The sequence below is a fragment of the Eurosta solidaginis genome, chromosome 3 (genome assembly GCF_040869045.1).
Source record: "Eurosta solidaginis isolate ZX-2024a chromosome 3, ASM4086904v1, whole genome shotgun sequence".
In the NCBI taxonomy this organism is placed as follows: domain Eukaryota; kingdom Metazoa; phylum Arthropoda; class Insecta; order Diptera; family Tephritidae; genus Eurosta; species Eurosta solidaginis.
The window spans coordinates 135,748,170-135,769,519 of record NC_090321.1 but is presented as its reverse complement, the minus strand read 5'-3'; the positions used below and the strand labels follow the sequence as shown (position 1 = coordinate 135,769,519).

Sequence of the window (21,350 nt, the reverse complement as noted above, 5' to 3'; positions counted from 1 at the left end):
GTGTTCCATTAACGTTTTGCGTTTCTTGGAAATAAAAAGAGGAAGGTAATGACTAAACAAAAAAGAAAAAATCTACCAGTATGCTATATACTCACCACGGCGTGTTTTACATTAATGATTTTTTTTCCATTCAGGAAGTGAAAAAGTATAGTAGATGTCAAAATTTCTTCATTTCACTTCTGACAGTCAAGCAGTCAAGCATTACAAATCACACACAGAAGATTGTGCATTCACGAGTTCAAATTTGCTTCGTTCTGCGCGTCAACGTCACACTTGACTGCTTCAGCGAATGATTGATAGAGATATTTTATACGAGACATGTAGTGTGCCAGCGCGCCATGTGGTTTTCGAAGTGATTATTGCCTGAGGCCTAACGTCTGTGTTGCAATGCTTGACCATGATGGAATTACAGAAGGTTACGCATTGCGCATGTAAACATTAGTTCCGCTGTTTTTGAAGGGCAATTTTTACGTAATTTTCCTTCAGCTCTTGCTTTTTATACCTTTCATGAAAATGAAATGGTATATTAATTTCGTCACGAAACCCAAAATTGTAAGTCCTTAAAGGAAAATAGATAGACCCACCATTAAGTATACCGAAATAATCAGGTTGAAGAGCTGAGTTGTTTTAGCCATGTCCGTCTGTCTGTTTGTATGCAAACTAGTCCCTCAATTTTTGAGATATCTTGATAAAATTTGGTGAGCAGGTGTATTTGGGTGTCCGATTAGACATTTGTCGGAACCGACCGGATCGGACCACTATAGCATATATCCTCCATACAACCGATTTTTCAGAAAAAGAGGATTTTTGTAATATCTTACCCAATTTAACAGATTGAAGCTTCAAACTTCACCATATACTTTCGTATATTGAACATATTGTTGCCTGAAAAAATTTATGAGATCGGTCGTATATATAGTATATATCCCCCACAACCGATTGTTCAGATAAGGAACTTTTCGTAATTACTGCCCTATTTTAAGAGCTAGAGGCTTCAAATTTCAGCGAATGCTTACGTATATAGCATATATTGTTGTCTGAAAAAATCATAAAGATCGGTGGTATATATAGTATATATATGGTGGTATATATAGTATATATATATATATATATATTCGCAAATTTTAGCCCCATTTTAACAGCTAGAAGCTTCAAATTTCACCGAATATTTACTTATATAGCGTATATTGTTGTCTGAAAAAATCATAGAGATCGGTTGTATATATAGTATATATCTCATACAACCGATTGTTCAGATAAGAAACTTTTCGCAATTTCTACCCCATTTTAACAGCTGTAAGCTTCAAATTTCACCGATTGCTTACGTATATAGCATATATTGTTGTCTGAAAAAATCATAGAGATCGGTTGTATATATAGTGTATATCTCATACAACCGATTGTTCAGATAAGAAACTTTTCGCAATTTCTACCCCATTTTAACAGCTATAAGCTTCAAATTTCACTGATTGCTTACGTATATAGCATATATTGTTGTCTGAAAAAATCATAGAGATCGGTTCTATATATAGTATATATCTCATACAACCGATTGTTCAGATAAGAAACTTTTCGCAATTTCTACCCCATTTTAACAGCTAGAAGCTTCAAATTTCACCAACTGCTTACGTGTATAGCATATATTGATGTCTGAAAAAATCATTGAGATCGGTGATATACATAGTATATATCTCATACAACCGATTGTTCAGATAAGAAACTTTGCGCAATTTCTGCCCCGTTTTAACAGTTAGAAGCTTCAAATTTCACAAAATGCTTTCGTATATAGCATATATTGTTGTCTGAAAAAATCATAGAGATCGGTGGTATATATATTATATACTTCATATAAACTGTCATATTGACCCCTTTTTTACGGCTAGAAGCTTCAAGATTCATCAAATTTCATCAAATAGTTACGTTTACGTCATATATTTTTGAAATACGTGATTCGTAGCCTTAGCTTTTACATGCAGACCACAAAAAACGTGAAGCTTTGCATCCTCACACAGATTACCTACCTATTTTTTATTTTATATTTATCTTAAAAATCGTTTAGATATGTTCAAATTTCACCAAATGCTTACGTGTATAGCATATATTGTTGTCTGAGAAAGTCATAGATACCGGTGGTATATATAGTATATATCCCATACAACCGATTGTTCAGATAAGAAACTTTGCGCAATTTCTTCCCCATTTTAAAAGTTATAAGCTTCAAATTTCACCGATTGCTTACGTATATAGTATGTATTGTTGTGTCAAAAAATCATAGAGATCGGTGATATATATAATATATATATGATGGTATATATAGTATATATATATAGTATATATATATTTTTTTTACGATTTCGGCCCCATTTTAACAGCTAGAAGCTTCAAATTTCACCAACTGCTTACGTGTATAGCATATATTGATGTCTGAAAAAATCATTGAGATCGGTGGTACACATAGTATATATCTCATACAACCGATTGTTCAGATAAGAAACTTTGCGCAATTTCTGCCCCGTTTTAACAGTTAGAACTTCAAATTTCACAAAATGCTTACGTATATAGCATATATTGTTGTCTGAAAAAATCATAGAGATCGGTCGTATATATATTATATACTTCATATAAACTGTCATTTTGACCCCTTTTTTACGGCTAGAATCTTCAAAATTCATCAAATTTCATCAAATAGTTAAGTTTTCGTCATATATTTTTGAAATACGTGATTCGTAGTCATAGTTTTTACACGCAGACCACAAAAAACCTGAAACTTTGCATCCTCACACAAAGTACCTACCTGTTTTTTATTTTATATTTATCTTAAAAATCGTTAAGGTATGTAGATCTGTTCACTATATATTTCTTATCTTATACATCCGATTTTTCGGAGATTACGAACGGGATAAGATTATTGTTCAGCCCCATTCATGAAAGGTATGAAGTCTTCGGCACAGCCGAAGACAGTCCCGTTCTTACTTGTTTTCTCTTTCTTTTTACGGCCTTTCGCCGTATGAGTTAAATGAAAAACAGCGGCGGCATCTGCCTTTCACATCTCGCGTGTGCGAAAATTTCACGACATCTGCTTCTCAAGTCTCTCAATTATCCATTCCCGTGAGAATTGAGCGTGAGTAAGAGCTGTAAAACTCACTGGAAGACGGCAATTATCGACAATACACGTCGAAAAATAATGTTGGATGGTGAAAACGCAATTGCGCAAGCATTTTTTTATACACTTACAACAGTCAAGTTCGGAATTCGTGGTGTTTGGTGGCATGCCACTTGTGGTAAAACTAAAACACACCACAAATTATGTAGCGCCAGCTCAGCGACATCGACCGACCAAAGCTGAAGTATGTAAGGTAAAATACCAAAGCACCATCTACATGGAATGATGGGTGATAAAATCAGTTTAGCTGTTTTTCCTTTTGCCCCTTCTTTATATAAAATAGCAAATATTAAAAAACATCCTCATACATAAACCAACTAGCCATCCATGTAGACGAAATCAATGTAATAACACTTGATTATGTTTTTAGAATGACTCGTTTCACGGCAACTCGCGTCAAGACAGAGGGGCGTTCCAAGAATTTCTCCGTACCATGCCGCCTTTGCGCCGAAAATCACGGCACGATTCTGCGCACAATAGCGCAGGATGTCCGCTGAAGAGAGGTGGCAGGCGGTTCGAAAACATAACTACTGCATCAACTGTTTGTCCCCTTTCCACAGTCACGAGTTATGCACAAGTAAGGACAAGTTCTATCGATGCAACGAGCGTCATCACACTACCCTTCATCGGGAAAAAACCAAGAATAGCGATATTGGCCCTCACGGAAAGAACCAAGTCTTGGGCGCAACAAAGCGGCGAGCACTGGCCGACGAAAATAAATACCCAAACGTTTTAGGACCGGCCGAGTTATAACAACCCCAGCTACACCTTCTATAATAAGGTCGTTTATCGCGATCTCACCCACGGCAGTCGTTCGCATCGAGTCCGGAGGACGCCTGCATCTGGTACGCGCACTCATCGATCCCTGCTCCCCAAACACAGTGATCGATGCCAATTTGGCGAACGAACTCCAGCTGGAGCGCATGCATTCCACGTCACCACCGAGATGTACACTCATATTACGCGGGAAGTATGGGGTAGCAGGGAGGGTAATCACCCAAGCTGCAATAATAATACGCCATAACCATCTCAACCCAATCGTCAGCGTAGACTCCACAATCGCAACGCCTTTCCAGTTTATGCGGCTAGCAGACTACGATTTTTACCACGCATCACCAGTGCGACTTACACTCGGCGCTGACTTTTATGCTCGTCTTATGATCAGTGGCACGCCACCGTCCACGATTAACGGGCTCCTAGCTCAGGCCACCATCTTTGGCCTGGTCATCTCGGGGGCCTACCAACAATAAGCCAATCACAGAATACATTTTTATATCCACACTTACTTCCATATCCACATTTTAATCTAATAAGGTGCATTGAACTAAATAGAACCATGTATTTATGTATTAACCACTTTTCTCTCATCCACAGCATTTATCGAGAAATGGGAGCCATCACCACAAGGCGATGGAGAACAACCTACGCATACTTTATTCCATCTTTTTTTCACCTAATATGTCGCTACATTCATAATCTTAGATGTCGATTCGGACTGGTTGGTTGTTCTCAGCTTGCTCGCCGCAAGGGGGCCGGCATGTTTAGGTCACTAGCCTAAATATTTTAAAATAACTTTCGCCCTAATCGCCCCGTAGAATATTACCGGTAACTGTCCATGCACCGCCGACAACTAATTGAGTAGGGGAAAACTCGACGAAAGTTAGTATTCGGCGGGTGCCATGAACTTTTTCTTTTCTTTTCACTTCACTTTTTTTCTGAACGTCCTCAAGTGAGCTCCAGCAACCAAACCGAAGGTAAGCATTCCTTTTTTTCCAAGTGTACATTCGATAAAATTAAGATAAAGTGTGATTTATTAAATGCTTTCAATTTTAAATTCTCCGCTAAATTTTGAATTTTTGAATATATAAAGTTTTGTTATTAATTACATTAGTGAAAGTTTTGTTTTTCCCTAAGGCACTAAATAGTTCCTTTTTTTCTGTTTCTTTTTGGTGTTACGTGCGAGCGAATCCCCATCGTCCCGAACCACACGTAATCAAGTTACATATACGTACCCAAAGTTGTGCTTGAGTCTTAAGCTAGAAATATCGGGGTCGTTATCCGCTGTACTAATGATAGAACTTTGTTTATTAGTAAACAAGTGTGTAAATGTACATACATGTATTTTAATAGCATTAATATGGTAGGAATTTTTGTTTCCCATATACATACATACATATGTAGATAAGTTGTATGGAAAAATTTTGTTTTGATATATTTTGGTTTGTATAAACATCTAATTGATCACCATTAAAAAATATTTTTACATGTCATTGTCAACATTTTTTGCGAAGTCTGATGATTCAAAAGTTATTTAGGGTTAATGTTAACTTAATTGAAAACTTTGGAAAAAAATGTCATAAAATAAAATTTCAAGCAATCCATTTTTAACGTAATAAAATTCTAGTGGAACTAGTGACTATTTTCAAAAACGAATTCCTGTCTGTTTTTGCCGCTCCTTAAAGTTTTGATTGTCCTTGGACGCGTTAAACGCTGTAATATAAATACCCAAATGTGCATATAAGAATATTTTATCATACATATGTACATGTTGTATTCTTGCAGATTCCTTTGAAATTAGTTCATATAGAAGTGCATGTGGTTATCTCTATATATACATAGGTAGATATGTAAATTCAAGAAACTGCGAAAAGGGTGATACGAAATAAAAATCCCACCTACTTATAACATATGTACTTACATACATATGTATGTATGTATATGGGAAACAAAAATCCCTAACATATTAATTTTATTAAAATACATGTACCTTTTTGTATGAACATTTACACACTCGTTTACTAATAAATAAAGTTCTATGATCAGTACATTGGATAACGACCCCGATATTTCTAGCTTAAGACTCAAGCACAACTGTGGTTACGTATATATAACTAAACTAGCATACCCGGCATACGTTGTTCTGCCCTAAATTTGGTATATCTGCATACATTTTAATAAGCTTTTTCCGTCTAACTCTGCCCTCGCCCCTCTACACTTTTTCCTAATCTTTGTATTCACCCTTCACTCCGTATTTTTCGCTTCAACTATCTCCATCTTCGTCTCATTCTATCTCTTTCTCAGTCTACTTCTCCTTCTCTCTTTTCTCTTCTCTCAATTTGTTCTCATTCTTCCTCATATCTTATTGTCAGTCCCAGAGGGTGGCATGCATTTTGTTCCAGTCCCATTCCGAGTCTCAGTCCCAGTCCCACTCCGCGTCTCAGTCTCAGTCCCAGTCCGTCCCTGGTCTATTTCCCGGAAAAAAGCATCGTAAATACTAATATATGCAAATTTTTATACCAAATTTCAGGCAAATCGAATAGGACGTATGTAAATAGGTATGCGGGTATTCTTAATTCATTCGCATGCATATTTATCAGTTTTGCCAGGTTGATGCGACTAAATCGAATATCACAATTCAAATTACTTAAAAGCTCTCAACAACAGCTTTCATTTGATATCCAAAATACACACACATTCTAGGGTATCCGGGTCCATGTTTTGGCCTATATCTCGAGACCCTAGTCACCAAAAGGTATGAAAACTACCCTGCAGTAAAGCACTCATCACCAGTTTTCATTTGATATCCATATTGCATAAACATTGTCTCGGGGTATCCGGGTCCACGTTTTGGCCTATATCTCGAGACCCAAGACACCCAACGGTATAAAAAATTATCTGTGGTAAAGTACACATCAACAGCTTCAATTTGATATCCATAATGCATCCTAGTGTTACCCTGATCCACGTTTTGGCCTATATCTCGAGACTCTAGTCACTAATAGGTGTGAAAACTACCCTGTACTAAAGCACTTATCAACAGCTTTTATTCGATATCCATATTGTATAAACACATTCTAGGGGTACTCGGGTCCACGTTTTGGCCTATATCTCGAGACCCTAGTCACTAATAGGTGTGAGCACTACCCTGTACTAAAGCACTTATCAACAGCTTTCATTCGATATCCATATTGTATAAACACATTCTAGGGGTACCCGGGTCCACGTTTTGGCCTATATCTCGAGACCCTAGTCACCAATAGGTATGAGAACTACCCTGTACTAAAGCACTCATCAACGGATTTCATCTGATATCCATATTGTATAAACACATTCTAGGGGTGCCAGGGTCCACGTTTTGGCCTATATCTGGAGACCCTAGTCACCAATAGGTATGAAAACTACCCTATACTAAAGCACTCATCAACAGCTTTCATTTAATATCCATACTGTATAAACAAATTCTAGGGGTGCCCGGGTCCACGTTTTGGCCTATATCTCGAGACCCTAACCACCGATAGGTATGAAAGCTACCCTGTACTAAAACACTCATCAACAGCTTTCATTTGATATCCACACTGTATAAACACATTCTAGGGGTGCCCGGGTCCACTTTTTGTCCTATATCTCGAGACCTTAGCCACCAATATTTATCCTGGTCCACTTCCCGGAAGAAAAATTATCCGACATTTTATTCTAGATATAACGCTACCTACATACCAAATTTCAGGCAAATCGAGCTATATATAGGATAGTTTAGAATAAATCGGTCCCTGATCCACTTCCCGGAAAAAAAAACTTTTCAAAACCACTCTCCTGGTTCCTACTAAGTTATCCTGAAAATTTAAATAAATCATACATACATATATCCTATTTTATATATATAGATAAATGAATATTAACAAAGCAACCCCAAACAAACAAAAATATATGCATATATGCATCTTTTTTTTTTGCATCTATACACACATAAATATATGTATGTATACATACATGTGAATGCTCATATGTACAAGCGATGAGCGTAAGATAAACAGGTTTTTTTATTTTACTATTCGAATAGTATTATTGGAATAGTATTATTCGGATAATATTATTCGAATAATAAGGAAAGGAATTCGAATAAACAAATAAAAAGTTCGAATAAATATTGTTTGAATTACGAATACCTGACGAATAAATTAAATTATTATTCGAATAGTCCCAACCCTTGTATGTACTTAAAAAACTATGTGCGTATAAGTTGACATTCATATTTTTCGAATTTTTGAAGGGCGACCTAAAGTACGTAAACATGCGTTTTGTATTTTAAATATCAATTTAAATATTTACAGTTTCTGATCCAGCCGCTGTTACAAGTTCTTGGAGGGCTCTCACTGACAACGCCTGCTCAATCACAAAAACGCATTGCGATAGATCGGGCGGAACGTTCTTGTCCGCGATGTTCTCTAAAAAGCAATGCCGATTGCCAAATCCTTCAGCTGCCAGGCAGACACGTTCCCCCGTTGCTGTACACGAAAGGCAAACCATATCTTCCTGCAAACATAAAAAAAAAATTAACAAGAAGATAAAATGTTATTGATGAGCTTATTCTTAAGCTATCTTTAATAAATTATAGTACAGAAACGTGTTGTAACACCGAAAAAAAAAGAAAATGTATATCCAACAACTTTATATGTGTTTTCAACAACTGTTCGAATTTGAAGCGACAACGAAAAGCCTGTTGATTTTGTAACTACATTAGTATTAGACTACATACGCATTTGAGTTAAAGGAGTACATATATGGATGTTTATGGTCGTTATGGACGTTATGGACATTCCATCCTGGCACATTCTTTTGAGTATAGAAACTGTAGCAAGCATTAGATCAGAAAATGTTTTTGTGTTATAAACGACATTCGTAGACTTTTATCTAATCCAATTACAAATATTTATACACAGATACTTTATGGCGATCTGAATTGATGTTCGGACATTCCGTAAACGTTCCTCATTTTTGAGGTGGCATAATAGGTCCGTTTATCCAAATATAAGTGTAGAGCAGAGAACGGTAGAGTGTCAAAAGCAAATAGAGCAAGCTGGTGTAACCACTTCTTAAGCACGCAAATTTCAAAGAAAAGAAATGTTAGATTTGGCAAAAATATGCTTTTTGCTTTTGACAACTGCCAATGTAGTCCAGTCACTTTATTTAAAATAAGGTAGGCTCCGCGGAATCCGTCGGTTCCCCTGTAAATTCTGAAAACAAAAATGCAAAAAAAATTTTTTTTTCAGAAAACCAAAATTCAGAAATTGCGCAAAATTTAATGGTTTTTTTGCCGTCTAATTACTTTCTGAATTTTGACTTACGAAATTTGGCTTCTGAATTTTTACTTCTGAAATTAGACTGCTGAAAATTAACTTCTAATATTTGACTCCTGATTTTTGACATCTAAATTTTGTCTTTCTGAAAAAAGGGTTCTTACTACTGTTTTCTGACAAAATCGGGTTCTGTATTTTTTTCTTCTGAATTTATGGGGCGCGAATTTTAAAAACCCAGTTGAATACTTTTTTAAACTTTTATTTTGACATCCTCAAACTTGTTTCAAAACCTAAATAGGTTAGGTGTCTGCGTCTCTCAAAAATCAAGATCGATTTTTTTAATTTTTTTTGCAAATATCTCGTTTCTTTTTGGGCTTTTACTACTTTTAGTTATTATCAATATTACAGAAGATAAAATTCTCTGCAACTTTTGTCTTTAACGTTTTTTATGCGTTGAATCGTTTTCGAGATGGAGTGTACTGAAAACGCGGTATTTCGCTATGGGAAAAATGCTTAAAGCGGGCAACCTTAAACAATTATTACTTGGATAACCAAAATAGCTACCTCGTTCGATAGAGGGTAAAATATGAGCATTCCCATTTTCATACTTTGCAAAAAAGTTGCGAATATAAAGTGGAATTATCAATTCTTCGAACGTGTAAAGACATTTTAACCATTTTTGTGTTCAGTAAATCGTTAAACGCTATACTTGAAGCACAAGCTCTTAAATTTTTTGGTAATTAATTTTCCTAAAACTTGTTTTTTTTTTTAATAATGCATCTGTTTGCAATCTATTTCATAATAATAAGCTAATTATATAAATAATTTACAACGTCACTTATGTTATTGATACATTGATTATATATTTATGTACCTACTTACAAATATGCTACTTATATAAATGTGTGGTTGTATTCAGATTTCTATCTCTCATTTTAATATATTTAAATTTTATGTTTAATTATTGAGCTATAAATGGTAGGTCTAACACATGATGTCTTTTAAGTCTCGTAACTTCATTAGATTCATCAAGTAATGCAATTACAAGCGGGTTATCATGATTACTTATTCTCTGTAAGTATTTTGTAAAAATTTGTTTAATTCCATCTTTAATAAATGGAATTTTGAGATCACAATGAATGGCTTTATAAGTGGAGACTTTTGGACTAGTATCTTTGCAGAATTTCTACGTTTGAATTACAAGCATCAGTTGTATTCCGTAAGTCCTTTTATATTAATATTTCGTTATTGAGATCTAACGGCGATTTAGGACCTAGTAAATAGTAAAGTTTAACTGTTTTCATCCTTAACTGTTTACTTTTGGCTTGAATATGGCATTTCAATGTTGAACGTTTTCAGGATTCGGGTATGTCATATGTAAAAATCATATCAAATATTGGGCAAAATACGCTACCTTGTGGTACTCCTGCTTTGATGTATCCTATTTAAGACAATTCTTGTTGTTGATTTTGTGCTAACAGCGCTTCGCTCCATTCAATGGGCACAACCACTCACAAATTGTCGTCAAAGTCCTCTAACCGTAATCCAATTATAAATTACTAGCCTTTACCCGCGGCCCCGTCCGCAAGGAGAAAAAATAATATATATGGGCTGTTAAAGCATCAAAATTTATCACTGGGTTTAAAACAACGCAGCAGCAGCGTACGGTAGGACGCTAGCAGCTAGAGTTGGGTCGTTTCGTTCTGAACTTGTTCAATTGACCGGGTCTCTCAACTGAACAAGTGAACTAGATCTTCGATTTCGGTTCTTTTAGTTCATTTGTTCTTTTAGTTCGTTTTATCTAATGTTATTCTTTCTCTCTTCTCGTTCGCGAACACTGTAAATTCATACATACATACGCAGAAATTCACAGTGAGCACGAATGTCGATGATGCCACTTACACTAAAGATATGTGTGGTCATCTTTGTGTGTGACACTGCTACAACAATATATGTATGGACTATTTATGAAAAACATGTTTTGTAAGAAACTAATTATTACATTTATTAAACTTGAAAAGTTCATATTTACAATTTGTGTCTGTACTCTTTCAATTTCCTGGATTTTTCGAAATTTGTAACTTTTTTTGAAGTTAATTATACATATATATATTAACTTATTTATTCATTACTCATTTAAATATACCTACACAAAGCATTGCTGCATTGTAAACTTTACCAAGTAGCGCAACTAACAGTTGATCGCTCAAAATTTGCACACACACACAAACATCACTAATGGCCATATTACGGAAATCTTAGGGAAATTGAAGTTAAATTTTTAAACAGACATAAAATGTTATAATTTTGGAATATATAGCATCTAGGACACATTAATTGGAGTAATTGAAAGAAAATGTTTGCTTTAATTATTTTTTCTAAATTTATCTTTAATATTGATGCAATGATTGATCCAATGCAACTCTGGTCTTCCTACTGTTCTTCATTCCACTCCATTCGAGTGCCTATTTTCACGGCTTGCGAGTGCCTTCCACTCTATTCGCAACATAACCTCGAATTAAGCTGCCAAACTATATAGTAAACAATGCATTGCTGCATACACACCCCCATCTATACTTATTGGTTTTTTTCGCGGGTGCGAGCAGCAGTGATCAAATTTGCTTGAAAAAAAAGAACAGATGAACAAAAAGAACAACTTGTTCGTTCATCAGAAAAAGAACGAAAGATTCGAATCTCTGAAATGAACGAAAAAGCACAACTCTACTAGCAGCGATTCACCTAACAGCAACTTGTTTTGATGTTTTTCATTGAAGGTACCGCTAACCAAGAGCTTATACAAAATTGCGTGCATAAAAAATTAATATTTCGGCACGGCACAAAATCATACCACCGGTCGCATAATACAACAACAAACAGCACTCAAGAATCTTCGCTGTCGCTAGGCTAGCTGCACATATAATTAAAAGAAATTATTATAGTTTCAACCACCCACGCGTTAAGATTAACTCTTGTTATTTAATAAAGTTAAAATAAATTCTATTCGAGTTTTTTTATTCATTGGGAATCCAGATATAATGGGATATTTGCCGGCTCACCAAATTTCATCGCTACACATTTAATATCGTTTTCTAATATCAAAAAAAAGAAAAAAAATGTCGGAAAGCCATTCCAATGATGAGGCTCAACCTCGCAATTCACATGAAGTTCGCGTAAAAGCAAATCAACAGTCATCGCTATTGAGTCGGTTGCTAGCTCTTGAAATCCCGTCGGTTCAACTCAATACATTATCGGCAGCATATATAGAAGCCAAACTTGCGCTAATCGAGCGATACTACAACACGTACGACGAGATTCAAACGCAGCTGAAGATTTTAGACGAGACTCAACTGGAAGAAGATCACCGATCTGCTATGGATGAATCGTACTGCAAGGTGAAGGCGCTGTACAATGAGAGGCTGTGCTACTTACGCCCCAGTACATCTGAAAATCCACTTAGTGGCACCCACATAGCACCACAATCGAACACATCGTCATCGGGCAGAAAATAAATTTACCAAAGTTGAAATTATTTACATTTGATGGTTGCTATCGTAATTGGCTGGACTTTTACAACATGTTTGTGGTTCCCGTCGACAAAAATCCAGACCTTTCCGATATTGAAAGGTACCAATACCTTCGATCAAGCCTTACGGGATGTGCTGCCACTATTATACAATCATTGGGGGTGACCAACGCGAATTATATAAAAGCATTGCAGCTACTTGAGTCACGCTTCGATCACAAGCGATACATATTTCAATCACATCTTCAACACATCTTCGATACTCAACGCATCACCACCCCCACGGTAGCCAATCTTCGTAACTTCGTCGACGTCGTAAATGCTAATATGCGCGCTATTCAATCATTGGCCACATCAACACAAATTGGCAACGGGTTACTGCTTCACTTGGTAACTTCCAAGCTTGACCACGAAACACAGGTGAAATGGGAAAAAGAAGTGGCTACAAAGTGGGATGGTAATTCACATCAAACCTCGCTCACACTACCAACATGGGAAGATCTTGCAGCATTCCTCGAACGTCGTTGTCAACTGATAGATATGATCGATCATAACGCTCTTACCACTAAGGCCACTCACAGTTCACCAGAACTACCGTCGTCCCAAACAAACCATCGTCAATCTCCTAAGCAGTTGTCATTCCTAGCCACCAACCAACAAAAGTGCAATCTATGTGAAGGTCCTGATAACCATAATGCCTTCAAATGCTCTTCGTTTATGAAGCTGACTCCCATATTGCGCTATAATGTAGCAAAGAAGAAGAATCTGTGCTTAAACTGTTTGGGTCCAAATCATTCCTCGAAGGCATGTCCGTTCACGGATAAATGTCAAGTATGTCGGGTAAGTCACCACACTTTATTGCACCGTTCTCCGCCAACCACAACCAGTTCACCATCGCCATCATCACCCTCGGCATCGACACCATGTACCAACACCAGCACCAAACCAACGTCAACGCCAGCCGTACTGCAGGTTTGTCAGAACAGCCAAGAAGTTGTGTTAGCTACTATCTTGGTTCAGCTTAGTACTTCATCAGCCCAAAATTTTCGCTCGTGCACTACTGGATTCCGCATCGCAATTGCATTTCATAACAGAGCGCTTGGCTCAGCTGCTGCACGTATCTCGCAAACGAGTTCCCTTGGAGATCAGTGGCATAGGTTTATGCGGGTCGAAATCGCAGTTCTTGTGCAAGGTATAACTACACGCACTCCACTCAATGTATTCTTAGACGATAGACGCGGTCATCATGAACACAATAACGGCGTACCAACCGCGCTCGCCACTAGACACTGACGCTTGGAACATACCCAGGAATATCACCCTTGCCGACGAGACGTTCCACAAACCAGGTCCAATTGATGTTCTGCTGGGAGCAAGCATATTTTGTGAGTTATTTTTAGTCGGAAAGATCAAATTGGGTAAGAACCTGCCTGTACTTCAAAAAACAAAGGTTGGTTGGGTGGTAGCTGGTGCTATGATAAATCCACCACTTTTGTCATCAGCCACGTTAGTCACATCGTACATCACGTCAGTAGGCTTCGACTGCCTACTCTCCAACTCATGGTCATCACAACACGCAAACGATGCAACGCAGTCTGAGTCATCATCGCTTACATTAGAATCATCGCTAGATCAAATTTTGGAAAAATTCTGGCTTATGGAACATAGTTCACCTCAAAAACAACCTTTAACGGCTGAGGAAATTATGTGTGAAAAACACTTCGCAGAAACTACAGCAAGGTGCCCCATCACTAACTAATTCATCGTTCGTTTACCGTTCAAGGAATCGCCACAGTCCCTAGGAAGCTCTTATGATATAGCACAAAGGCGATTAATTTCCATCGAATCCAAACTTCAACGTAACAAGTGTTTGCAAAGCGACTACTGTTCTTTGGTGAAGGAATATATAGAGCTTTCCCACATGGTTCACATTCCTCACCCTGGAACCTTCGTAAATTATATCCCGCAACACGCTGTGATGAAACTGGATAGCACCACCACCAAGCTCCGGGTTGTTTTCAACGCATCGTGCCGCACCTCAAACGGCAAATCACTTAATGACATACTGCTTGTTGGTCTCACAGTTCAAGAAGACCTTTTTTCAGGATCCACATCTTCGTACTGATGGCTGACATCGCCAAGATGTACCGACAGATCTTGGTTGACAAGCAAGACTCGAAGTGGCAATGCATTTTGTGGCGCGACGAAATAACCGACCGCATCGTGACATATCAGCTCCAAACAGTGACCTACGGGACGGCATGTGCACCTTATCTAGCTACAAAGTGTTTGCGGCAACTAGCACGTCAGCACATGTCATCCCATCCAATCGGCGCGCCTGTCATTCACAACGATTTTTATGTGGACAACCTAATGACGGGTGCGTCCACGGTCGAAGAAGTAATCAAAATTAAGAAAGAAGTGATCGATGTTTTGAGAAATGGGGGATTTCCATTAAGGAAGTTCGCCTCGAACGATCAACGCATTATAGCAGAAATACCATAAACAGAGCGAGAACAAATCATACAGCTAGATGACATCGACTACGTTAAGGCATTGGGCCTTATGTGGTCCCCCACTCAAGATAGTTTTGTTTTTCGCTATACACCACCACCAGTATCAGCTGGGATCGCCAAGAGAAGCATTCTGTCCCACATCGCTAGATTCTTCGATCCCCTCGGTTTACTCAATCCTCTAATTGTCACGTGCAAGGTCTTATTGCAACAACTCTGGAAGCTTCGCCTGAATTGGGATGAAAGCGTACCTCCTGACGTGCACACAAAATGGGAGGCTTTCATGGGCAAACTTCCTCTTATCGAAAATATTCAAGTGCCAAGGTTAGTACCGTTCAATTATGATTCTAAAATGCATGCATTTGCAGATGCCAGCACAAAGGCATATGGAGCATCAATATATTTGGTAACTAAATCCAGTTCGGGGCTGTTGTGCGCGAAGTCGCGAGCTGCACCTACAAAAGAAATTAGTCTCCCTCGATTGGAGTTGTGTATTGCATTGCTACTAGCAGAGTTGTTGGAGTCAGTGTGCAGCAAACTAAATCACGATCCAGCCAACATTCACTGCTGGATAGACTCAATGATCACTCTTTGCTGGATAAACGGTGACCCATCGCGATGGACTACATTCGTCAGCAATCGAGTAACACAAATTGCTCACCAACAATTATCAGTGGCATCATATCCCAGGCGAGCTGAATCCATACCAGCTCACTGAAAACAAGTTATGGTTTAACGGCCCCGAGATTCTTACACTGGAACATAACCATTGGCCACCACCACCATCGAATATCGACATCGAAATCATGGAACGTCGTCGGCAGAAAACAACATTAATAGTAAAACACACAGTAGACATCGTCGGTGAGCACAAATTCGTCAATAACTACACCAAAATTCTTCGCATTTTTTGTTATGTGCGCCGTTTTATTGACGCAGCTTGAAAAATAAGGCACCACAGCCACCATGATCATATCACACCATTGGAAATTAATAATGCTTTACTCACCGTCTGCCAGATTATTCAAAATCACACATTCAGCGAAGAACTGACAAATCTACAGTCAAATCTACCAGTACCTCGGAAATCACCACTCTCGCAACTAACAACTTTCATGCACAACGGAGTAATTAGAGTTGGAGGCCGCCTCAAAACTCTGTATTAAGTTTTGATCAAAAGCACCAAATCGTATTACCAAAATCGCACCCTTTCGTTTATACCATTATCATCCACTTTCATCGGCATCACATGCACGCTGGGTGTCAAACATTACTCAGCATTCTTCGAGAAAAGTTTTGGATAATTGGTGCCAGAAACACCATCAAGCACTAACTTCACAAATGCATTACCTGTTATCGTTTTCGACCAATTTTGACAGAGCAATTAATGGGAGATTTGCCAAGAGACAGAGTAGTGAGATCGCTGCCCTTTGAGAAACTGGAGTAGATTACTGTGGCCCTTTGCTCATCACCCAAAGGCTCAGAGGTAAAGCCCCAATTAAAGTATATATAGCAATCTTTATATGTTTTTAGCACCAAAGCAGTCCACCTGGAGTTGGTTCCAGACCTCACCACAGATGCACTCATTGCTGCCTTGAAACGGTTCATTTCTCGTCGCGGCAAATGTCGGATTATCTACTCCGACAACGCCACCAATTTTGTCGGAGCAACCGCGAACTAATGCAACTTCTTCATCAAACACACATCTCAACAGCACGCAGACAATGTTTCAATCGGCCTGCGCCATGGAAAGTATCGAATGGAAATTCATACCCCAAGATCGGCTCACTTTGGTGGTCTGTAGGAAAGTGCGGTCAAGCAAGCTAAACATTATCTGAGAAGAACGATTGGCTCCCATATCCTCACATTCGATGAACTTCATACACTTTGTTGCCAAACTGAAGCAATGATTAACAGTAGACCACTTAATGCCCATGTCAAGCTCACCAGACGATCTTCGCCCATTAACACCAGCACGTTTGATTATCGGTCGATTTTTAACTTCCATACCCGAGCCGTCTCTGGAACCATTAAAAACTGGAACTCTCAAACGATATCAAATTATGCAAGGAATTCAACAACAATTTTGGACTCAGTGGAGTAAAGACTACCTCCAAGAGCTACAATTTCGAAAGAAGTGGAAATCATCGACTCCAAACATAATTAAAAATGACTTGGTTCTGTTATCCGAAGAAAACAATCCACCATTCAAATGGCCAATGGGCCGCGTTATAGAAACAACTGAAGGTTTAGACGGAAAGGTACGAGTAGCTGTGGTGAAAACCGCCAACGGCACACACAAAAGAGCAATCACCAAGGTAGCAAAACTTCCAATCGAAAATCCCCTGTAAATACTGTAAAGCATCGCTTCCCAGGGGCGGGTGGATGTTAAAGCATCAAAATTTATCACTGGGTTTAAAACAACGCAGCAGCAGCGTACGGTAGGACGCTAGCAGCGATTCACCTAACAGCAACTTGTTTTGATATTTTTCATTAAATGTACCGCTAATCAAGAGCTTATATAAAATTGCGTGCATAAAAAATGAATATTTCGGCACGGCACAAAATCAACCCACCGATCGCATAATACAACAACAAACAGCACTCAAGAATCTTCGCTGTCGCTAGGCTAGCTGCACATATAATTAAAAGAAATTATTATAGTATAGTCTGTTTAAAATTTGTTTTCTGTTTAATGTATTTTATTTTTGTAATACAGTAAAAAAAAAACTAAATGAGCTGATAACCTGATAGGGTCCCAAATGATCCCGAAATTATCCAGAAAAAGCCACGAAATGACCCCGACCGTATCGCGGACGGATCCCGAAAAAAATCCAGAAATGTTCCCGGAAGGGTCTCTTAAAGGTTGCCGAATAGTGCAAAAAAGTTCCGAAATGACAATGACACGATTGTAGACTGATCCAGAGAAACACACAGAAATGGTACCTGAAGGGTACCCAACAATGGATAATTGGATTAAAAAATTTTAAACAGATAATTTGATTAGCAGGCTAATGTGAATAGCCATATATATTCCATTTTCTCCTTGCGGACGGGGCCGCGGGTAAAGGCTAGTAATTTATAATTGGATTACGGGTAGAGGACTTTGACGACAATTTGTGAGTGGTTGTGCCCATTGAATGGAGCGAAGCGCTGTTAGCACAAGATCAACAACAAGAATTGTCTTAAATGGGATACATCAAAGCAGGAGTACCGCAAGGTAGCGTACTTTGCCCAATATTTTATATGATTTTTACATATGACATACCCGAATCCTGAAAACGTCCAAGATTAAAATGCCATATTCAAGCCAAAAGTGAACAGTTAAGGATGAAAATAATTAAACTTTATTATTACAAAATATACAAGGACCCACGGAGTACAACTGATGCTTGTAAACGTAGAAATTCTGCAAAGATACTAGTCCAAAACTCATCACTTATAAAGCCATTTATTGTGATCTCAAAATTCCATTTATTAAAAATGGAATTAGACAAATTTTTAAAAAATAATTATAGAGAATAAGTAATCATGATAACCCGCTCGTAATTGCATTACTTGATGAATCTAATGAAGGTATGAGACTTAAAAGACATCATGTGTAAGATCTACCATTTAGAGCTTAATAATTAAACATAAAATTAAAATATATTAAAATGAAAGATAGAAATCTGAATACAAGCACACATTTATATAAGTAGCATATTTGTAAGTAGGTACATAAATATATAATCAATATATCAATAACATAAGTGATGTTTGTAAATTATTTATATAATTTGCTTATTATTGTAAATAGATTGCAAACAGATGTATTATTAAAAAAAAACAAGTTTTGGAAAAAATTGCTCACCAAAAAATTTAAGAGCTTGTGCTTCAGGTATATCCAAAGAGGATAAATATAATAAGAGCCGACACTCGCTATTTTTGAGGAATTTACTCGATGTAAACTGTGAGGTAGTCGCTACTTTTTTTTGGGCGAGATGTTTATAAATGTCTTCTATACATTTTCATGGGGTATTTGTGTTTATTTTTCAGACTGTATTTAATTAATTATTTAATTCTCGTTTGCATAAAGTGACAACACCGCATGGCTAAATGGAAGGCAATTCAAAAATGTCCCTCATAAAAACAATAGTAGCGACTACCTCATAGTTTTAAATCGAGTAAATGCCTAAAAAATAACGAGTGACGGCTCTTATTATATTTATCCTGTTTGGTATAGCGTTTTACGATGTTTTCAACACAAAAATGATTAAAATGTCTTTACCCGTTCAGAGCCTAAGGATGACCAATCGAAGAATTGACAATTCCACTTTATATTCGCAACTTTTTTGCAAAGTATGAAATTTTTTGAAAAACAAAGTAAATGGGAATGGCTCATATTTTACCCTCTATCGAACAAGGTAACTATTTTGGTTATCGAAGTAATAATTGTTTAAGGTTGCCCGCTTTAAACATGTTTCCCATAGCGAAATACCGCGTTTTCAGTACACTCCATCTCGAAAACGATTCAACGCATAAAAAACGTTTGAGACAAAAGTAGCAGAGAATTTAATCTTCTGTAATACTGATAATAAATAAAACTAGTAAAAGTCCAAAAAGAAACGAGATAATTGCAAAAAATGTGCAAAAAATCCATCTTGATTTTTGAGAGACGCAGACGCCTAACTATAGTTAGGTTTTTCAAACAAGCTTGAGGATGTCAAAATAAAAGTTTAAAAAGTATTCAACAGGGTATGTCAAATTCCGTGCCCCCCATAATTTTCAGAACAACCCGAAATAGACCCCAAAAAGTCCCGAAATAGACCCGGAAAAAGTCCCGAAATAACCCCGAAGGGATCCCTTACGGTTTCAGAAAGGATCCCAGTAAAGTCCCGAAATTATACCGAAAGAGTCCCGAAATTAACCTGACGGGATCCCGGACTAATCCCGAAAACCATCCAGAAATGATCCCGGAAGGGCCCCAAAATGATACCGAAATAGTACCAAAGAAATTCCGAAATGATCCTGACGGGATCCCGTACAAATCCGGAAACCATCCAGAAATGATGCCGAAGTAGTCCCAAATTAGTCCCCGAAATGACCCTGACGGGATCCCGAAAACCATGCAGAAATGATTCCGGAAATATCCCCAAATTAGTCCCGAAATTACCCCGACGGGATCCCGGACGGATCCAGAAAAACCATACAGAAACGATTCCGAAAGGGTCCCCAAATGATGCCGAAAAAGTCCCGAAACGACCCTGACGGGTGTAATGAATAATATCAGAAGATGAATAAAATTAGAAAAAAGACTTGTTTGTGTTTTTATTAGCGAAGTTGCCTTAGTATTTATAAAAAATTATTCTAATTAATTCTTATGAGCTACCTACATTACATGTTTACATTAATACATACCGGTAGCGGATCTAGGGGGGGAGCGAGGGGGCGATCGCGCCGCCGCCCCTCCCGCCCTCGCTCTGATCTGGAACGTATGAAAATTATAAAAGTTTGTTTTAATTACATAAAACATTTTAAAATGTTTAACTTTTATGTGTGTATAATCTATAAGATCGCCCGATCGCCCCCCCACCCCCCCCCCCCCCCCCCCCCCTTTCATGGTATGCAATTTATAATACTTCCGTTGAAATATTTTATGAAATGAATAGTTTAGGTATATATTCATTTCCAATTACCATTTGTTTCGCTGTGGGGTAAAAATCAGCAGAAAGAATGTACCATTCTGGTATTTGAAGAAAGAATTGCGTACTTTTCGCTGATTTGCCAGACTTGGTCACTATTTCATGATCTCGGTTGCCATCTTTTTTCCGGACGAAAATTCCTTTTGAAAAAACAAAAGAAGAACCAATATTTTTAAAATGTCCCAAAAAAATTATTTATATAGGCCTTCGCGAATTTCAGTCCCTACATCGCGTTAATGTATCACTATTTGACAGCAGTAATACATTCACGTCAGGAAATCTCCATTACTTGGGAATTGTGGCACGCTCTGACTTATACTATACATAATTCTACATAAAGATATAAAAATATGTAGCTCTTAGTAGTTAATGGAACCTATCTTCCTCCGG

The 21,350-nt window shown here is 37.7% G+C and overlaps 1 protein-coding gene across 23 annotated transcripts in view; it reads right to left on the bottom strand.

Annotated features, from left to right (window-relative positions):
• Window positions 1–21,350, bottom strand: part of RyR (Ryanodine receptor) — a 1,962,175-nt gene that overhangs the window by 1,573,251 nt on the left and 367,574 nt on the right. For all 23 annotated transcript variants that reach the window (XM_067773071.1, XM_067773075.1, XM_067773079.1 and 20 more), the window contains exon 3: window positions 8,273–8,476. In XM_067773071.1, coding sequence (XP_067629172.1) covers window positions 8,273–8,476 — 204 coding nt within the window. The remainder of the gene's footprint in view (window positions 1–8,272; window positions 8,477–21,350) is intronic.